The sequence below is a fragment of the Artibeus jamaicensis genome, unplaced genomic scaffold (assembly GCF_021234435.1).
Source record: "Artibeus jamaicensis isolate MK-2021 breed Jamaican fruit bat unplaced genomic scaffold, CSHL_Jam_final scaffold_1964, whole genome shotgun sequence".
Lineage (NCBI taxonomy): Eukaryota > Metazoa > Chordata > Mammalia > Chiroptera > Phyllostomidae > Artibeus > Artibeus jamaicensis.
The window spans coordinates 44,999,758-45,020,372 of NW_026522030.1; the positions used below are offsets into that span (position 1 = coordinate 44,999,758).

The 20,615-nt window shown below is 39.2% G+C and overlaps 1 protein-coding gene across 3 annotated transcripts in view; it reads left to right on the plus strand.

The window, feature by feature from the left end:
* KDM4C (lysine demethylase 4C) overlaps positions 1–20,615 on the plus strand; it is a 371,183-nt gene that overhangs the window by 291,959 nt on the left and 58,609 nt on the right. For all 3 annotated transcript variants that reach the window (XM_037156753.2, XM_053656545.1, XM_053656546.1), the window contains one exon: positions 15,299–15,484. In XM_037156753.2, the coding sequence (XP_037012648.2) occupies positions 15,299–15,484 (186 nt within the window). The remainder of the gene's footprint in view (positions 1–15,298; positions 15,485–20,615) is intronic.

Below are 20,615 nucleotides of genomic sequence, written 5' to 3' on the forward strand. Positions count from 1 at the left end.
TATATTTTTTAAATTTGTGATATGGCAACGTTCTTTTCTATCAGTGCATGTGGCAAACCCATAATTATATAATTTTTTAGTAATTATGAGCATAAATATTTTGAAACTGTCTGTGGATCTGAATGTGAAAGGGAGGAGGGCCAGGGTGGTTGAGGAATATCACATCCGATGGTCCCTGCTATCTGGATGAAGGAAGAGATTCGGTTGTCTCTAGAATGTGAGGAATTGGGCTGGGGTTGAAGTGATAAGGTTTGGGGACATAGAGGGCAACAGAGGTTAACTTTTGCTGTATCTCAGTTACTGTGTAAAACCTCTTATATAGGTTATTCCTTTTAATCCTGAGAACAGCTTGATGAAGGGGAGTTGATGTTTTTATCTTTACTTGACCAGTGTGGCAACTAAGCTTAGAGAAATTATTCACAAATAGATCATTGAAACAATATTAACCATTTACCAGCCCTCAAGGGAAGTCTGCCTTAATAATCCAGAAGCAATGTTCTGATCCGCAAAGCAATGTGAGGCCACACTGGGACAGCATTAGAATTCAGTCCCAGACCTTTGACTAGGACCTGTTTTACCACCTTTGTCCACTCCTAAATTGGGAAAGATAAAAAGAATTTCTAAGTGACCCTGCCACTTGATTTGTAAACCCCAAATTTGTGTCATCTAGAAGACAAATCCCCAAACTTGGTTGTTTGTCAGTTTTTCTCCTGAAGCAACTGTCTTAGACACCTGAACCAAGTATAAGGCGGTGGTTAGGGGCTGTAGGAGGAGGGATGGACTCTGGACCAGACTGTCTGTGTTCACACAGGGGACCATACCCTGAGCCAGCTGTTCTCAGGCCCACAGTTATGTCTATCAGAGAGTTTCTCCCTCTGAAAGGTCACCTGGGATACACCTAGTCTTCACTGACTTTATAGCAGCAGTCTCCAACCTTTTCGGCACCAGGCCCTGGTTTCTTCGAAGACAATCTTTCCATGAACCGGGGTGGGGAGTTTGAGGGGTGGGAGGATGGTTTCGGGATGATTCAAGCTTATCCCGAAATTAAATTTAAGCTCACCCCTTGCTGTGAGGCCAGTTCCTAAGAGGAATTGGGACTGGGAAACCCCTACTTTATAGTTTTTTATCACTGCTTCCTTAGTATTATTTGGAGACATATGATGCCAGGGTATTTTAATTTAAGCATTAATTTTCTCAGTGTGGTCTGCTGCTGGCATAATTGAGAGACAAGAGGCAAAGAGGTTGGGGCAAACCAGAAACAGAACAATTCATGGGTGATAGTTGCTAATAAGCTTCCGGTGTATTCAGAGGCTTTGGGACACTACTGGTGTTCAGACCAGAAAGCACACCCCAGCATAGCAGCTTGTGCCGTTATCAAAGAAAAATCGTGAGGTCTCTTTATTTTACCTTTTACTGACCATTCAAGTAAGTACCATTCACCAAGATAAGTATATGCAGCAGGAATGTATGGAGATGTTCATTTAAATCATTAAAAATACTTATGGGAAGTTGGATAAGAGGAGGCGCTTAAAATCTGACTTGTGGGATTCAGTTCCTTCCTTGCAGATTAGCAAATGGGAGGTGCACTTACTGTTTAGTCCCCAACCTCACCAATAAATGCAGTTTTGATAAAGACACTGAAAACAGGGATTTGAGAAACCATATACACCTCTCAAAAAACATTGAACAGAATAACCCTTCAGCTTTCATGGGGTTGGATGTTTACATTGTATCAAAATAAGTAGTACTAAGGATAGTTAGTCTTTATCTTTGATTTATTTTGTGTTTTCGGTCTTCAGGCTCGATGCGTTAGGCCTTCGGGCTCAATGTCAGAAATAAATAGAAATGTGTTCTTGTGTATGATTTGATAGTGTTAATAGCAAATCATATGTGATATTTATAATAAATAAAGATTTTTTGCCCGCCCTTGGAACAGTAGAAAGTTTATAAGCCAGCCTACCTAAATTGTGTCAAACAGGAAAATTGTATTTTTCTGTTTAACACTGAGAATGAAATGATTGAAATACTACCATTTTTACATTAATTCATTTTAGAGAGATCTAAAAACCAGAGTTTTTAAAATATATTTTATTAATTATGCTGTTACAGTTGTCCCAGTTTTTCCCCTTTCTACGTGACACCCGCATTCCCTCTGGCAGTACCCCTCTTAGTTCATGTCCATGGGTGGTGCATACCAGTTCTTCGTCTACTCCATTTCCTGTACTGTTCTTGATATCCCCCCATCTATTCTGTACCTACCAATTTGTACTTCTTTTTTTAATTAATTTATTTTAATTGTGGTTCAAGTACAGTTTTCTGTATTTTACTCCCATCCCAGCCCATCCCCCCAGTGCTCCTCACCTCCCTCCCATTTCCACCCTCCATAGTTTTTGTCCATATGTCCTTTATACTTGTTCCTGCAAACCCTTCATCCCCTTTTCCCCTGAAATTCCCTCCCCTCTCCCCTCTAGTCCCTGTCAGCTTGTTCTCTATTTCATGATCTCACCTTTAACAGGAACCTAAACAGTTTGAACTTTTTAATCTTTGCACCTTTTTCTCTATTCTCCCCCCTTCTTCCTACCAACTGATAACCCTCTGAATGATCTCCATATCTATGATTTTGTTTCTGTTCTGCTTGTTTGCTCAGTTTGTTTTTTAGATTCAGTTGTTCATAGTTGTGAATTTATTGCCATTTGATGTTCATAGTTTTGATCTTTTTCTTAAAGAAGTCCCTTTAATATTTCATATAATAATGAATTGGTGATGATGAACTCCTTTAGCTTTACCTTACCTGTGAAGCATTTTATCTGCCCTTTGATTCTAAATTATAACTTTGGTGGGTAGAACAGTCTTGGCTATAGGTCCCTGTTTTTCATACTTTTAATATGTCTTGCCAATCCCTTTAGCCTGCAAAGTTTCTTTTGAGATGATAACCAGCTGACTGTCTTATGGGAACTCCCCTGTAGGTAACTAACTTCTTTTCTCTTGCTGCTTTTAAGATTCTCTTTTTATCTTTAACCTTTGGCATTTTAATTATGATGTGTCTTGGTGTGGTCCTCTTTTGTATCCATCTTGTATAGTTCCCTGTATTTTCTGGACTTACCTATTTTCTTCACCAAATTAGGGATGGGTTTTAGAGGTTTTTTTCCCCCATTTTTTTCAAATAAGTTTTCAATTTCTTGCTTTTCGTCTTCTTCTTCTGGCACGCCTATGATTTGAATGTTGGTATGTTTGAAGTTGTCCCAGAGACTGCTTTGCCTATCCTTGTTTTTGTTTTTTTTTTTTTAACTTTTTTTCTTCTTGCTGTTCTGACTGAATGTTGTTTTTCTTCCTTATGTTCCAAATCATTTATTTGATTCTCAGCCCCATCCACGCCACTGTTGATTCCTGTAATTTTTTTCTTTATTTCACTTAGTGTAATCTTCATTTCTGAGTGGGTCTTTTTTATGTGGTTGAGTACCCAGTGAGTTCCTAGAGCATCCCCATAACTAGTGTTTTGATCTCTGCATCTGATAGGTTGCTTATCTCCATTTGGTTTAGTTCTTTTTCTGGAGTCGTGTTCTGTCCTTTCATTTGGGCCATATTTTTTGTCTCATCATTTTGGAAGCCTCCTTGTGATCGTTTCTATGTATTATGTAGAGATGCTTTGACTCCCTGTTTTAGTAGCATGGCCTGTCCCAGAAAAGCACACCCATTATTTGGATGGGACAGAGCCCTAGGTAATCGCCAGGGCAGGGCCATCCATGTGAACCAGGTTGATGGAGTCTCAGATATGGCATTTCTACTCTGTGGCTCTGTGTGGAGGAGGACCCAGAAAAGGGACAGTGGCCACCGCCTGGCCCCTGGGTTTTGTCCAGGGGGAAGTTGTCCCCAGCATTTGCTCCGAAGCCAGGCACTCCTGCTTTTTCCCTTGTGCCAGTGGTGCCCTGCTGCTCCTCCACTGCTGGAGCCCAGAGGGAGTGAGTCTGCATAAGTTCACTTTGGGCCCTTTGAGGGGAGATGCCTAAGTATCCCGCAGTTTCATATGCTGCTCCAACCCCGACTGGTTTTTACTGCCAGAAGTTATGGGGACTTCTGTTCCTGGCACTGGAACCCTGAGCTGGGTGGTCTGTTGTGGGGCTGTCAGGAATGAAGGATCCCTCCTGATTTTTACCCACTACACATGGGTTGGGGACCACCCATTCAGCATCTCTGCCTCTCTGCTTCTCTGCCCCTCCTACCCATGGAGATGAATGTGACTTTTTTAATTCCTTGGTTGTCAGACTTCCATACAGCTCAGCTTTTGAAAATTCTGGGCAATAGTTGTTTTATAGTTAGTTGTAATTTTTGCTGTGGTTGTGCAAGGAGGCAAGCTGTGTTTACCTATGTCTGCATCTTGAACAGAAGTAAAAAGTAGAGTTTAGAAATCCTCCTAAGTAATAAGTAACTTTACAAATCTGAGTAATTTCTATAGGGTAAGAGCATGCACATCAATGAATTTGGCAGGGCTTAGTTGTACCAAAAAGGACAGAGTGCCTTTTTTTTTTTTTTTTTTAAGTAAATAATTCAGTAGTTCTGAGTTCTGTTTAAATGCTTTATTCAGGGAGAGTAAGAGTTTTTGTTTGAGCTCTTGTAAACAGTAATTTCAAATAATGAAATTTCACTCTAGGAAACAGGTGCTCTTTAATATTAAGAAATAAAAATGCAAATGCAAAAGTGCTTAGGGAATATTTACTTTGTGGTTTAGACTTGCTCTCCTTGCCCATCAGCTGAAAGATGTTTGGTGACAATAAGTGCTCAAGATTTGTTCTGAAGCTCACTATGTGCTGTAATTGTATACCCCCTTCACCCTTTAAATTTGAAATAAACTTGAAATAAATGAAGGAGCCCAAACCTGCTTTTGGAGAAGTGTAAGCGATTGATTTTTCTCAGCATCGATAACATTGCCTGTTTTGTAATTCAGCAAATACTACTATTAGTGAAATGCCTCTTTAATATGAGATTGTGATGTTGCCTTTAATACTTTATTTACAAATACTGTTTTTTTAATGTCTGGTTTTTCTGACATTCCAGGTAGGCAGTGCAGATGGGTAGCTCTGGGGGTGAGGTGGGGTAGGGTAGCGTTTAGGGAAGAAAGGCAGGAAGCGTTCAGGGGCTAGCCTGTTTACCCCTCGCCCTCCTCACTCCTTCACTTGCATTTGTTCCTGGCATGTTAGTTTTGCTGTTCCTGTGACTTGCCCCTGGGCCTATGCTGAACTAGAATTCAAACTGGGATCTGACTTCCCAGTCTGTTCTTCTAACTACTATGGAATACTGTCCACATAGTAAGAAACAGGGTTATTTGGTCAGGGTACTCACCAGATAGGTACCTTAGATTACAAGATAAGTAGAATTTGTCCAGCCCCAAAGGAGCTAAAGATGGTCAAGCAAAGAGATATCTGACCAAACAGGCATTCTTAGCCAAAGGTCATTCTAATTTTCTGTGTGGTCTGCTCTACAGAGTTGCTTGGTTGCCTGAGGTTTAAACCTAATCCACTCAGAACAATTTAAAAAATAGTAGTCCTGTTTTTCATCGAAAAATTATCTACCACTACCAATCCATCATTGTCCTTTCACCTTGGCAAGTGAAAGTGAGATTTGTGTCAGGGAACTACTGTCCAAGATCTGAAATATTGCCTTTCTAGCCTGTCATCCTTTGTCTGTTCTCACATTTCTTAACTCATTTTTGCCTATGGTTTTCCACCTGAGAGCTTTGTTACATTCATCTGGAATGTCCTTCCTTGTTCTTCATTCTACCACGTGTGCCTTGGCTAAGACCTGCTAGTTCTTCAAGATGAGCTCAGAATCAACCTGCTGTTGTTGACCTCCCTAGTTCTCTAAAGCCCTGCTGGGTAGCTTTTCCAAGCCATGCGGCAGGCCCTATGTCCTTGCCGCTGAAGGCTCAACCAGTGTGCAGCATGTCCCCAGCACTCTCCAAGGCAGTGTCTGACTTGGTGCAGGAGTGTTCCCCACAGCCTCTGAACTAGAAGAAATTAATTAGGTGAAACTTTTGACTTTGGAGAAACCCAATTTCACTTTATTATAGGTTCTTAATAGCCAGACCGATGGATCTGACCCAGCAGTGCCTGGACTTGGTGGCTCGTGGCCCTCAGTTCTGAGTGGTGCACAGGTAACCTCCCAGAGCTTTCCTGCCATGTGACCCAAGCCGTTCAGATATAATCATATCTACTTCCTTGTTCTGCATTTGATGTACCTTAAGTGGTTGTCATGAAGTTGATTCTCTTCCAGATGTTCTCAGTAGAATGGTAGAAGTGCTGGGGTAGAGGTAGGGAACTAACAGGCGCACATGCTGGCCTCACCTTTGTTCAGCTAGTCCAACCCTCTCTCCTTCCAAATCTAGTAGTGCTCTATCTTGCTTATCATAATTACCACTGCAACGCCTTTGTTGCAGCTATTTTTGTATGCTATATTAAGCTCCTTGCATATATAGATTGTGTATTTGTTTTTGTTTCTCCTTTCACATTTTGTATAATGCTTTTTATATATAAAATATTTAATTAGTATTAAAATGCCCAAAAGAATGAATTAACACATAAATAATGAAACAAGCATTCCTTTAGTCAATGGCTATTTATTGAGCACCTACTATGTGCGGTCAGTGCCCTAGTGCTGGGATTAAGAGATTTTTCCAGAAAGGGTCCTCTTTTCTGATCTTCCCTATGGTGTATCTGCTCATCCAAAATGAAAGGAAGTGTGATTGAAGTGCTACGTAGCCTTTCTGGTGCTAGAATTGTTTTGTGATTCTTATTTAGCAGGTCTCAGGGCTGGTAATGACTCTCTAGCCTGGTTTTGAGTAAATGCAGCCATCTCTCCAACCCCTGCCATCTCTGCCCAAGAGCTCTAGCTCTACCCCTCGGCCTAGCTGAGCTCATTCCTCCACCCTTTCCTCTTCAGCCTGCTACTTGACTTTTTCTTAGCTTCTCACCTTTTGCAGGGTGAACCTTGCCAAACAAAAAACAATGAGATAAATGGCTTCTGATACATATCATAAATAAGGGTTTAATTTAACAGACAACATCAGGAGCCATTAGTTTTAATGCTTTGAATTACAGAAATAACTTTTCTTGGGGGATATGTGGAGAGACAGAGGGCTTATCATATTATGATCTGAGGCATACTTATTCAGAATTGAGCTTTACTGGTATTTCACGGTGTGTTCTAATTGGATGGTTGAGATCGGAACAATTCTGTGTGGCTAAAGTGGTGTGAGACTACATCTTAATTGCTGCCTCTCACAAAAGCAGCCCCAAACCCTGCAGGGTCTGTATACCTTGAACGTGGGTTTTCAATGTTCTCCTTTCAGTCTCTCTCCTGCTGCTCTTTAGCTCCCTGGATAAACTGATTTTTCTTATTATCAATCTTCTTTCTCTGCTGCTTCTGATCCAGCTATTGCATTCTGCTTTCTGTTGGTAAAGTTCTTTGCATGTCTGTTTCCCCCTGTACTGGAAGCTCCTTGCTGTAGAACTCACAGCAGTATCATGTCAGCGTTCCCCCAGCACTAATATTGGCACTTGAGTGATTGACTTAATAAATACTGATGAGCAGAAAATAAATTTTCTGAGTTGAAAAAAAGATTCTGCTTTAAAACCTGTATTAAAGACTTGGAGCAAAATGAAGCTTTCAACCTCAGTCCTTTGACTTGTCCAACACTATTTCCTGTGTGAGTTGGGAACGTTAGCTTGCTGTGTAGTGCTTGAAGGAGCAAGTGTCTGGAGAGCAAGAGGAAAAAGGAGTTAGCTAATACATCATTATCATTACTTTATTTGTCTGATGAGGAAGCACTAATTAAAATAAAAACCATTTGTGCCTGTTTTGGAATTACCTGCCTATTTATGGAAGAAAAAAGAATCATAAAATTGGCAAAACAACAGTAAAATTATACCACAAATCATATATATTAAAAGAAAAAAAAGGGAAGGGGATGTGCTTTGAACCTCCAACTCCTTCACAGCTCATCATTTCTTGATGCCCTTTGCCAAGCTGTGTGCTCAAGGAATCTAATGATACACAAAGCCTCATTGCCAGATACTTCATTAATTCCTCAATCCATTAGGAGCCTTAATGGCCTATGCTACTGGAATAAGTATGGAAATCCAGTCCTCCAAGAAAGTACAGTGCTCTATAAATCATACGCGCCTGAGGATTCTCTTATTCCTTGACACAGATAGATGAGAAACATTGTACTTCCTGAATTCCTTTATAGTATAGTGGCTCTCAGAATAATGGACACCCTTAAACTCTCCAACCCAGTAGTTCTCAAAGCATAGCCCCTGCTTCAGCATCATCAGCATAACTGGGAACTTGTTAAAAATGCAAATTCAATGCCCTGCTCCTCCATACGGAAACTCTGGGTATGGGGCTGGCATTCTGTTTTAAGATGCCCCCCGCCCCCCAGTCATTCTGAAGTGCTCTGATGTCCTTGTGGCATACTATGTACTGAGGGGTCTTTTTTCACTCTTGAGGATATAGATGAGAGGCCCGTAACTTGACAAAATGTCTTGATTGGGTTCAGTTTAATTCAGCAGACACTGACTGAGCAGCCGTTATGTCTATGGCATGCTTTCCAGGAAACCATAAAGGTGAATGACACTTTAAAGTCACTCTTAGTGTCTTCTGTGCCAGCATTTTCCTGGTATGCTGTGTTGGTCTCCCTGGACGTCAGCCCCTTCTGGACTTTGTGCTAAAGCACCCAGAGGGATAGTTCTCTGGGCTGCCTCATTTGACTTCTGAAACCTCCTTAATAATTGCCATCCAGAAATTGGCTCCCCATCCCTTTTCACTGTCACCTCAGTGAACTGTGGGAAGAATGGCCCTGTCTTTCTGAACCTTCCCTACTTTTAAATGCCCTGTAATCTTACTGTTCACCAGCTGTCTTCTATCCCCATCCTTCTAGAAATTGGTATCAACCTCTACCCTCATCCATTTTTAGACTTAGGCAGCTGCTAGAGAGGTTCTTTCCCTCAGAAGACAGACTGTCCAAGCCTGACCTTGAGCTAAATAGAGTAGTTCTATTTAGAGAAAGATACAGAATCTCTGTCAATGAGTAACGAGTCAAAAAACATTTAAAATTTACCTTCCTCCTAATAGCCACTTTCCTCGCCATTCTTTCTTTACTCACCATTCTTTGTCTCTGTATTTCCATAGCTTCTGTCAGGATAAGAAACATCCAAATCTATAGCTGATGTTTATGAGCTTATTTGAGCCAAACTGATGACAACTGCTGGGAAGCAAAATCTCAGTGGATTGAGAAAGTGCTCTGGGGAATGGCAGTTTTGCAGTTTATTTTTACATAGATTACAATCAGTGGAGGTGGGAGAAAGCAAAATGGGGAAATTTCTGAGACTGGATAAAAAGTAAAATGAAGAGACATACTATTTTACATAGTGGGTGTAGGATGACTACCAATTAATATTTACAGCACATAGAGATGGTATTGGGGCAACTAGCTATGGTGGGAGTTGGTGCCCTGAGGGGTCTGGAAAAAAGGGGTACTCTGACATTCCAAAGGTATTTATCACAGGTGCAAAAGGATAGTAGACAGGCTCACTCAAGGGAAAGATAGACCTTTGTGAAGGAAGATAGCAGCCTAGGACAGGACTACCCACCATGACTCACCTTTAGTTGCGAGGTTTTAATTTCAGACCATCCTATGTGGTTACTTTTGGTCTCTGAGTTTGTAAGGCCACCCTTGAGCTTGTCAGGTTTAGTGCATGGCCCCTTTTCCATCCACACCTTCTTAGAGTTTCTTTTCCTACCAGGCTATCCTTTATCTACCTTGCTGCTAGAATGATCTTTATTAAATACTCATTTTATCATTTCCCAGCTTAGTAACTTTAAATTTGTACCCCTGGCCTATAGCAGGGGGTCAGTAAACTAAAGTCTGTGTTTGTTATAAATAAAGTTTTATTGGAACATAGCTATACCCATCTTTGTGGATTATCTATGGCTTCTTTTATACAATCATGGCATAACTGAGTAGTTGCAACTGGGATTGTATGGCACATAAGCATAAAATATGTATTTATTATCTGGTACTTCAAGAAAAAGTTTGCTAACCCTGGTGATATATTTGGTCTTGGTTCTACTAATTTACAGTGTGTTTTCTTTTTTGCTTGCATTTGTTCTGTTTCTGTTTATTTCCTTTTATGTCTTTGTTTGACTCTTATTCTGTTTTTGTTTTCGCATGATTAATTAGTATTTTCACTGCCTTCCCAGACAATTCAAGAATGCTTGAATATTTAAAACTTCATTTTTACCATTTTCTCCTTATATGCTATTATCATCTATTTAAATTCTATCTATATTTAAAATCTAAAGACATTACCATTATTACATATAAAGTTGATATTCATTTAGATTTATCCATATATTTAACATTTTGGTTGCTTTTCCACTTCTAGATGCATATTTCTGATCCTTGAATTCTGCAAAAAATTTTAAAATCTTAATGTTTGCCTTTACATTTGAATGATAATTAGGTTGGGTATAGACCAAATTTAATTTTCCTATAGAAGTTGAAAGACATTATTTCAGTGTTTATTAGCATTCCTTCTTGCAGATTAGAGATCCGATGATAATCTGATTTTTCTCTTCTCTGGAAGATTTTGGGATTTTTTTTCTCTTTCTTTGGAGGCCTAGGATGTGTCCAGGATATTTTTAGGTGATTTTTTAAAAATTAATCTTATATGTTAGGTCTTTTTCAGGTCTGAAAACTTTTTGGTTTTTTCTCTTTCCATTCCTCCAGAACACCTTTTAGAAAGGGAAGAGAACATCTGCGTACAGTCTAGCATTTGTGTCCCATTTTTCTTCTTTTTGATATTTTCTTTTCTGTTCTATACAATCTCTAGGCTCCATCTTCCAGTTTCTAGTCTGATCTTCAGTGAGATACATTCCAATATTCAGCACATCTGCATTTTTTTCTAGTAATATTTGTAAATTTTTACAGGTGGTTATATAGTTGTTACTGGTTTTTTAAATTGATGGGACATATTTTAGAATCTCTTTCATAATCGATACTGTGTCTCTTTTAAACTCATCTTCTTTTCCACTTACCTGACTCCTTAACTCAGATATTCTTCTGTTAATGATGGTACCTTTTTTCATGGCATTGATTTTCCTCAAATGTTTGTGATTTTAAAAGTATTTGTTGGTACTTTAGTTACACATCTTGGGTGTGTTTGTTCTTGCCTCAGCCCAGTGAGAACCCGCTTGCCTTGTTGAATGATGTGTTGGACACTGGACTTGGATTTAGATCAAATCAGATTATCTGATGTGTTGCTGATAATGGGGGCAGGTGGAAAAGTGGGGCTCAACCAGGTAGTTCGTCTTTTAATTAGGTATTTGCTTCCACTCTTGGCATTGGTCATGCCAGAATTGTCCCTGAGATACCTACTGATAGCTTTTTGCTGGGGATCTGCTTCTTGGAGTTAGTCACACTCTTTTTTTTTAGTGTTATTGTGGCTTGTTTCTTTTTCCTATATCTTTTTTTTTTGGTACCAACACAAATATTTATTTAGAATAAGAAAATAGTTATGACATAATATATATTAAAATGATGGAAAACCATAACTATCACAGACTTCTGAAAAGCAACCGTATTTTTATAAATTAATTGCCTAACAGGCCTTTTCATTAATTCATTTATTTGGGGTCATTGAATTAGTGGTCTTAAAAGAATCTCATTTAATAGTAGGACATCCTAAGAGATCTTTAATTAAGAATAAAGTTTGAGCCCTAGCTGGTGTGGCTCAGTGAATTGAGCACCAGCCTGCAAACCAAAGGGTCACTGGTTCAAGTCCCAGTCAGGGCACATACCTGGGTTGCCGGCCAGGTCCCCAGTAGGGGGTGTGTGAGAAAGGCAACCACACATTGATGTTTCTCTCCCTCCCTTTCTCCATCCCTTTCCCTCACTAAAAATAAATAAATAAAATCTTTTAAAAAAAAGTTTGAGGTTGATATATGTGTCTATAAAGAGCATTTCATTTCTCCAGGTTATGAAGATGTTACCTTTGGTAGTTTCTGCCAAGTATACATGTCTAAATCATAGCAGAGACTTCAGCCAGGCTTACCTCAGACATGACTAGCTATCAGAAGTGACCATTCATTCAAAAGGTGTCTTTTTCCTATTTATTTAGGGTTTGGGGCTAGAGAGATAGTAGCCGGGGCTGAGCCACTTGTCTCGGTCCAGTCAGTTGTTTCTCTGAAGCCTTCTTCCCAGTCTTGCCCCTTTACCATAACTCATCGCAGCATTCTGGTTCCATACAGTGTTTGTCTTTACTTCTTCCACGGCATTCTTCCACTGTAACATTTGTAAGAAGTGTCTTAATTGTCCTTCTCTTTGCCTTACTGAATTAAATTCTGTAGCCTAGACAAGTGTAGGTGTCAGATTGCCACAGACGCCTCAGCCAGGACTGGGATCTGGTTTAGTAGCAAGTAAGGGAAAATGGGTGTGGAGGTACAGCAGGGCCTCCAGTAAGAAGTCATTTCATTCAAAGTTGTTTCTTTGTAATGTTGATGAGATGCTATAAGAACTTAACCCTTGTTTATATCTATTAGCCTATGGTAAAATCGGTTTCATTGTGCATTTTTTTTTTGCTTAAAGTTGTAGAACCGATGAATACTATCAACTGAGTGAGGACTTACTGTACTACATAGATGGTACTGCTGGATCCAGAATGGCTTTTCCACTGGGTGTTGTGTAGTCTTTTGTCTCAGCAAGAACCTATTCAATGTTTAAGTCAAAATTTTCAGCCTCGTGAATGAACATCTTCCAAAGCATTGAGTTACAACAACCTATAGAGCAACAATTTTCAACCTTTTTCATCTCATGGCACATATAAACTAATTTCTAAAATTCTGTGGCATGCCAAAAAATATATTACATTTTTTGTCAAGCTGACAAAAAATAGGTATAATTTTGATTCATTCACTCCTGACGGTTATCTTTGGGTTGGCTGTTGTTAATTTTTAATTTGATAGTCTAAGAGAGAAGAGATTAATGCTCCTGACTAAATATAGTTGGGTATTGCATGTTTTCAAAGTTCTTGTGGCTCATTGGTTGAAAATGACTGGTCTGTAGTTAGATCAACTTTCTAAGGATACTGGTTCTACCCTTAGAAATGACCACCTCTGGTCCTCCTTAGAAAGGAGGGCACTTCTCTTACTAGATTCTGAGGATTGAATTGTCTGGGCTTACCTGTATTCTTTCTGTCTCTTTTATCCTTTCTGGAGGGCCTCTGTTTAATGAGGAAGTTAAAGGTGGAGAAGGCTGAGAGTTAACTAATTCTTTAATTAGTTACGTCATAGTACTCTCTCCCACTCTTAAAAAGTCCTATTTAATTAGGAAAATAGGAAACAAGTTCTCCTTTGATATATCTGTTAATATCTGAAGTTATTCAAATGCTGACCTCCATGAGTATGATTAGGCTCTTAGAAGATTGTCTGATGATGCCTGGGGCTCCTGATACGAGCTTTGCTATTATATCTGTCATCACATTTCAGATGATTAGAATTTTCAAAAAGATGCCAACATACCAAGAATTACCACGAATTTATTGAAACTGATACTGACAAGATATCAAGATAAGATACTAAATAATGCTTTTATTCAAATGGGGTCTTGTTTTAGTTCTATGATTCTATGATATGTTCTCTCTTTTGGTAATTACTTAATTAGCTAAGCCACATCCTTCCCTCCCCCCCCTACAGACACTTGGAAATGCTTAATTATACATTGAATTCAGATGTACTTGTATATGAAGATCAGATAAATGCCCAGGATGTAGGACACTTATGGGGACTAGTGAGAGATAATTTTGCTCAGATGGACCATGAAGGACCTTTTATAAGCTTTCCTCTTCCATCCCATGCTGTTCCTTTTTTTCTAGAACATCTTGGAGATAAGGAGAAGCCTTTGAGGAACATTAAACAGGTGGTGACATAGTATTTTGTTATAAAGGCATCAGTCTGGCAGGTCTGGAGAAGATGAATTGAAAGGAAATGAAATAAAAGACAGAGGTGCCAGTTAGGAGGCCATTACTATTCTGGGCAAGACACCATGGGCAGAAGCAAAGGCAGTGGCAGTTGGTATAGGTGGGTTAGGGAGAAATAAGAGCAAGATTAAGGTACAGAATCTATAAGGCTGGAGTGACTGATTAGATGCGAAGACAAAGAAGAGTTAGAAGTTAAGTGCACACTGATTCTTGCAGGTCTGTGATAAAATATTACAGCCCCAAAATGCATTGAGTTTACCTTTTTTCTAATTATTATTTTTTGGTCTTGGGAAGGAAAATGTAGCCATAAAAGAAGAGCAGTTGCACCAGCATTCGACAAGATTGCAGACCTTTTTTATCCTTAGGAATAAAAAGTCAAGCTTTTTGATCATTCTGTGTGTTCTTTCTGAACCTAACCTATGTTGTTCTACAACTGTTTTTTTCCCTAACCCTCAAGTATTAGTTCACAAATCTTATATTTAGTGAAGCTGTTTTATTTTTCCCATCTCCCATAACAATTGTACTGATGATGTTTAGTGCTAATTGTATGCAATTTAATTTTCAGATTGTGGTAATCATTATTGCTGTTTTTATTTTCATTCTTTCTTCCTCAGGCATAGTCAGCTATAGATACTCAGCAAAATTATGCCCTTTGGGATGATTTTCAATTTTCTCACTTTGGGAGGCATATTTTTGCGTCAGTCGTGAAGAGTTCAGATTTGGATTATTAAACACTTGAACCCGTAGTTTCCACATTGCACCATTTAACACTTTTATATTTTCTTGCAAATGGAAAACTTAGTCCATCTGTGTGCTATTTGGGTATTTTTGAAGACCTCATCTAATTTAGGCAAGTATGTGCCTGTCCTCCAAATCCATATTCTATCTCTTGTTGTACAGAAAGGTCTGCTACGCAGAAAGTGAAAGAGAAATAGCTTCAGCATTCATGGGTGCACCCTTGGGCCTTTTCCTCAGCTCTGGAGAACCTTTTCCTTGGGCCTGGAGAATCACGTGCAAAAGGGTGTGGTTTTTAAACAAAAGAAGCATTTCAACATATGTCTGATAGTATGTGATCTTAACAGTGTGTTTTCTTGAAAGTATATAGCTTATATTGCCACAGTTACTCTCACTCCTTGGGCCCCTGGGGGGTCAGAACTTGTTGATGTAATGAGTTTTCTTCATCTGTAATAGCTATTATTCTGGGAAATGTGGAAATTTGTTTCATTATAGAGTTTGAATTGATGCTTTTTTATGCTTTAACCCTCCAGAAATGCATCTTCTGTAGACACCGGGTTAAGAAGGTCTCTGGAGCCTGCATCCAGTGTTCCTACGGCCGCTGCCCGGCCTCATTCCACGTCACGTGTGCCCATGCTGCTGGAGTGCTGATGGAGCCTGACGATTGGCCGTACGTGGTGAACATCACGTGTTTTCGACATAAGGCCAATCCACATGTGGTAAGGCCTGCTCTAAGCCCTGCCCTTCCCTGATTCTAAGATTGTGTGTGAATTTCCTCATAATGCTACTCATTGTTGACATGTCTAGACTTGAGGTGTGGGTTTCTGGAGGGCAGGGATTTTACAGTATTATTGAATTGTGTTTGCACAGGACCCATCAGTGTCTGGCACAAGTTAGACACAGTAAATATTTCTTGAGTTGAATGAGTGAATGAACAGGCATAATGATGTTGCCTGTTCTAGTTTTGGGTTTGTATACGGCTACTGAGTGTGGTTTTGCAGATTGTGCACTGCACATAGCCAGGGTGATGGGGAGATAGTGTCTGGGAGGGAGTGGTGTGCAAACACCGCCTGAGACTTTGCAGTGCTTAATGTACACAGCTGTACACTATGGCCTTGGGTTTTATTTCATCCCTTCTAGAAGAAACAAAGAGAGCAATACAGTGAAGTGAGAGGGTGTGGTTGTGCAGCAGCCCTAGATGGAACAAACTAGGGGAAGCATGGAGGCCCTGCGAGGAGTGGGGGCAATGCAGAAAAGCAGCAATGTTGAAGAGAAGTATAGATACCAGTTTTTTCTACCTTGATTGTGCCACTCAGGACCTGTAAAAGAAGAGCGGTTCCCTATGTTTTGGAAAAGAGTGTTTGCAACCAAATGGCATGTGAACTTAACTGTAATTCAGTTTACCTGTCCTGGGTGAATGGAATCTTTCCTCTATTTTAATTGTTTAAAAATATTATGATAGTGTAGAGATGGTTTTTATGCTTTTGTTAGCTTTCCAATTCATGGTAATTGTTTTTGGCTGCCAGTGAGGAGACTAAAACATTGTATGGATGCTCAGCTTCACTCGATGTCCTTTGTTATCCCTGGGAGGCTTGGCCACAGACTATTTGCAGCCTAACATGCTTGTCCTGTGTCTCTAATAACCTCCTGTGAGTAGCTTGCCAAGATGTCAGTGTGGGCTTGGGGAGCCATGAGCCATACACAACAAATCTTCCAGCTTTTTAATGATTTCAGCAACTTCCATGGGTATCTAGAGAAATACTTGATGTTTTGGGGTTGGGACTCTGCAGTTGTGTGTGAATGTGAGTGTATAAAATGACATCAGTAACTGTCTCATCTGTCTTAAAGCTATTCTCCACGTTTTTCTGTTGTTTTAGGTCAAAATCACATATTTAGTTGTGTTTTCTTTTTAGTTCCTTGAGTTCATGGGCTCTTGCTAAGACTAGTATTACGTATTCAGCAGAAAATACATTTTAGCAATTTTAAAAATGTTATAGTATTAACACATTGCATCACTGGTGCTTTGCCATTTACAGTGTTCACTCAGGAGCATTACCTCACTGGCTGTCATGTGGTTGGGATGTGAATGAGGCCATGACCTCTGGAGTCAGAGTATTTGGTGTTCACACTTAGATCATGCCAGTGGTAACACATGTGCAGCCTTGTGCAAGTTTGTATCTCTGAGCTCCAGCTTCCTCCCATAAACAATGACATGCCTACTTCACCATGTGTTTTTCGTCCATATCGCAGAGTCAGCCTCAGAAAGTGAAAGTTGTAATGCTGCTTTCTCTTTTTACGTCTACTACTGCTGCAGGCTTTGCTGATACAATCCTATGTGAACTGGGACACATGAGTAATATTCCTGCTTAAAAGATAAGACACCTAATTTAGAGAAGGTTCAGTTCCTTGCCCAAACAGAATCATTTAATGAGTGGCAGGTGCTGGAATGTAAATTGCTTTTCAGCCCATACTCTGCTACTTGTTGAATTCCAAATCTCAAACCTCGAATGGTACTAGAGGTGTTCATCTGTGCTTGGGATCATACATCACCATTTTAATATTCCTAAGCTCTTTGGTTACTAATGATTATATTGACATTGCTATTAAAGAGATGCAGGTGTTTAATCAGGACCCTGTTCGTTTTAAGTATGATGTGTGTGGTTCAGTTAGGTTTATGTTACTAAAGTGTTTCATAAATGATGATGAAAAAGAAAATATTTGATTTTTGAGGTGATTTAGAAGTGTCTCTATTCTTCCCTTTAAGCCTGGTGTATTTTGTTAGGGTAGGGAAAGCATCACATAATTTGCAACATTTCATGTGGCAGTTTTTTCTTATGAGGGAAAAAATTTAATGTTTCTAAATTGCCTTTGCAAAGTTCTCTAGTGGGAAGCACTATGAGCATTTGATATTTGAAAATCTGTTACTGTTAGCCTTACTTATCCAATATTCCTCCATTAGACTCCAAGTATGGGCTCCTCTCCAGAATGTTTGACAGCTAACCAGAGGCATAGACTCAAGCAATTTAGGTGAAGAGCATTGTGATTGCATTCAGTGTTCTTTCCTTTTCAAGCATAAAGAAGTTCAGATTCACTCCAGTTTTTCTCTTTGTGTAAATTGTAAGTGCTAGGAGATGTGCTCCTTCAACTCAGAACTGTACCCTGTCCATGTTCTCAACCATACCTTGGTGTTTTGGGAGTCATGAGCAGTTGCCGAATTATAGCAGTGAGCACTATTAACATCAAGCTAACTTGGCAGCCTTACCCTTTATCCAGAATAGAGGATGCCTGTACAATTCAGGTGAAATGAAGTCTAAAGCGACAGTTACTTCCACAGGATCTCCATTTTTACTCACTCTTGGTTTTTTGTTTCCCTTATTTTTTGTTGCTCCCAGTTTTTTACATTTTGCATCAAAAAGGACCATTTTTAAGGCAAACTTTATTCTTTCTTTAATGCCACAAATTATTTGAAATATATTAGCTTATTCAATATTATTGAGCTTTGGTGTAAAATTGTAATCATGCATAATGTTATAAAATTTCATCTGATTTATTATACATTCTTTTGTCAAATAGTAAGCACACTGTGTAATTAAAAATATATTATTTTTTAAAAAATAGGTAGTTTTCAAATTCTTAAAGCTAGAAAGGTATGTGTAACAGAAAGTACATGGCTAAACCTTGTTATTTTAATCTAAATTTTAGTATATGTTTTTCAGTGTTTTTGTCAAATATGGTTTTTGACTGGCACCTGCTCTCTTTCAAAAGTAAGGTTTTATTTGTGTGTGCACGTGTGTATACACATGTGTTTGTGTGCATAGTGTAGTACTTGACCACCCTTTGCCATGATCTAGTGCGATCTATCTCCTGGCTCTATTTCTGAATGTTCATTTGAATTTATTTCTGCCCCATTGATCTGAATGCTACGCAGATGCTTGTAAGGAAGAGAAAGAAGAACACAATGAGCAGTGAAATGATTTAGAAACTGGGAACCTTGAAGACATTTGCCTATTCCAAACCAAACCATGAGCTACTCATAAATTAATACACTTCTTGCAGAGTTCAGACACCACAGGGTCCATCTCCTCACACCTGAGTAAACCTAGACAGGTGTCCCGTGGAAGGGTTGCTGGATTACCAGGGGAAACAGAGATTAGAAAGATGGCATACACAGACTTTTTCCTAAGCAAATTATTTCAAAAAGCCTTCATACTAGTATAGATCATTCCGCATATGCAGAATAGGAGCACCACAATCACTTGTACTTTATGCAATAATTCATTGCGATGATCATAGCCTGTTTTTTATCTTTATATTATTGTCTCTTGGAAAAATGATATTTGAGTTATTAGTTGCTTTCATAGTTTCTAAGTTGTGGCTATTAACATGGATACAGACACCTATTCAAAACAGAAGAAAAACTTGTATATAGAAAACACGTTAGCGTTCAGTCTTTTTCCTGCAATTTTATTTTTTGTTCAACATGATTTTAACTAGATTATGTTTAACTAGATCATTATTTTAACTAGATTAACTGGTATTCTGTCCTTTTATTTCAGGAACTAGTACTTGGCCATCCATAGAATATGGTATAAATTTGTTGAAAAAATTTTAATGCTAGGGAAATGAGATTAGTGGGAAAGAAAGAGAACTAATATTTATTGAGCATTGTTTATGTCACATGTGTGTCATATGTTTTACATGTGCACTTTATTTCAAGGCACTGTGGTTGGTGTGGATAGTGGACAGTAGCAGTTATATTGGCTTCTGCACTGGTACCTTGAACTCTGAAAGGTTCTCTTCTATAATATCTTGCAATTCTGCCTCTCTATCCATCCTTCCTGTTCCAATCTGTCACTTATCTTAGTAATAGAACTGGAATCCTTGCTCAGCACTTACTGATTTCTTTTCTCCAGCCTTTCTGTATTTGAGTCAGCTCCCAGGCAAGCCTCAGTACAACTCCTTCCCTGCCCTCAGTATGTATGACTCAGGACAGGAGGGCACACCCACGCGCACAGGGTCTGGTGAAGGGCTCAGAGCAAGACAGCTCTTTTGGTTAATCTGTGCCCCTACAGGCAGCAAACCTTTGAGTGGCGATGGGCAGGATGCTTGTCATCACTAACTTCATAAAACCATTCCTTGGTATGCAGGAACCACCCTCACCTCGCCGACATGGGTACAATGCATGATCAAGGCCCCTAAATTTTAAATCCCAGAATAGTAGTTCTTATAACAGGAAAATATTATATATCCTTTCATTAGCAGTTATTGAGAAAATACATAATGACAAAAAATTAAGAAATGAATGATTTATATGAATTCATTAATTATAGACTCTGCTGTGTTTCAGGTTTATTGTGGATTAAGAGACCCCAAACACTCACTCCTGCTGTAAATTCCCACTTAATTAGCCAAGGATTTAAAGAGGTAGCAGAAATGGGTTGACTACAAAGGGTGGAAGTGAATGCAACCTATCGTAACAAAACTTGTCCCTGCACCCTGTTAATTTAAATGAGTATATGCAGTTGCCTGTGTGTAGGGTCCTGACAAGCCTGAAATTGAAGATACATCTTTGCTGTACCACAGGCTTTTATACTCAAGACTCACTCAGGAAAACATTATCCATTCTTTTCATTTAGCAAACTGTCCCAGTTCTTAAGCCAGAATTAATCAAGGTCAACAAAACCATCTGCTCTACTAGGGGAAGAAAGTAGACCTACTTCCCAGATGGGTACCTGAAAAATAGCTCCCTCCAGCTTTCTAGAATTCTAGAAAGCCTGTTTTACCAAAGTCTACCCCTGACTCTGGTTTATGACTTTTAACTTAGTTGGTTCCAGTATGCATTTAGGTTTG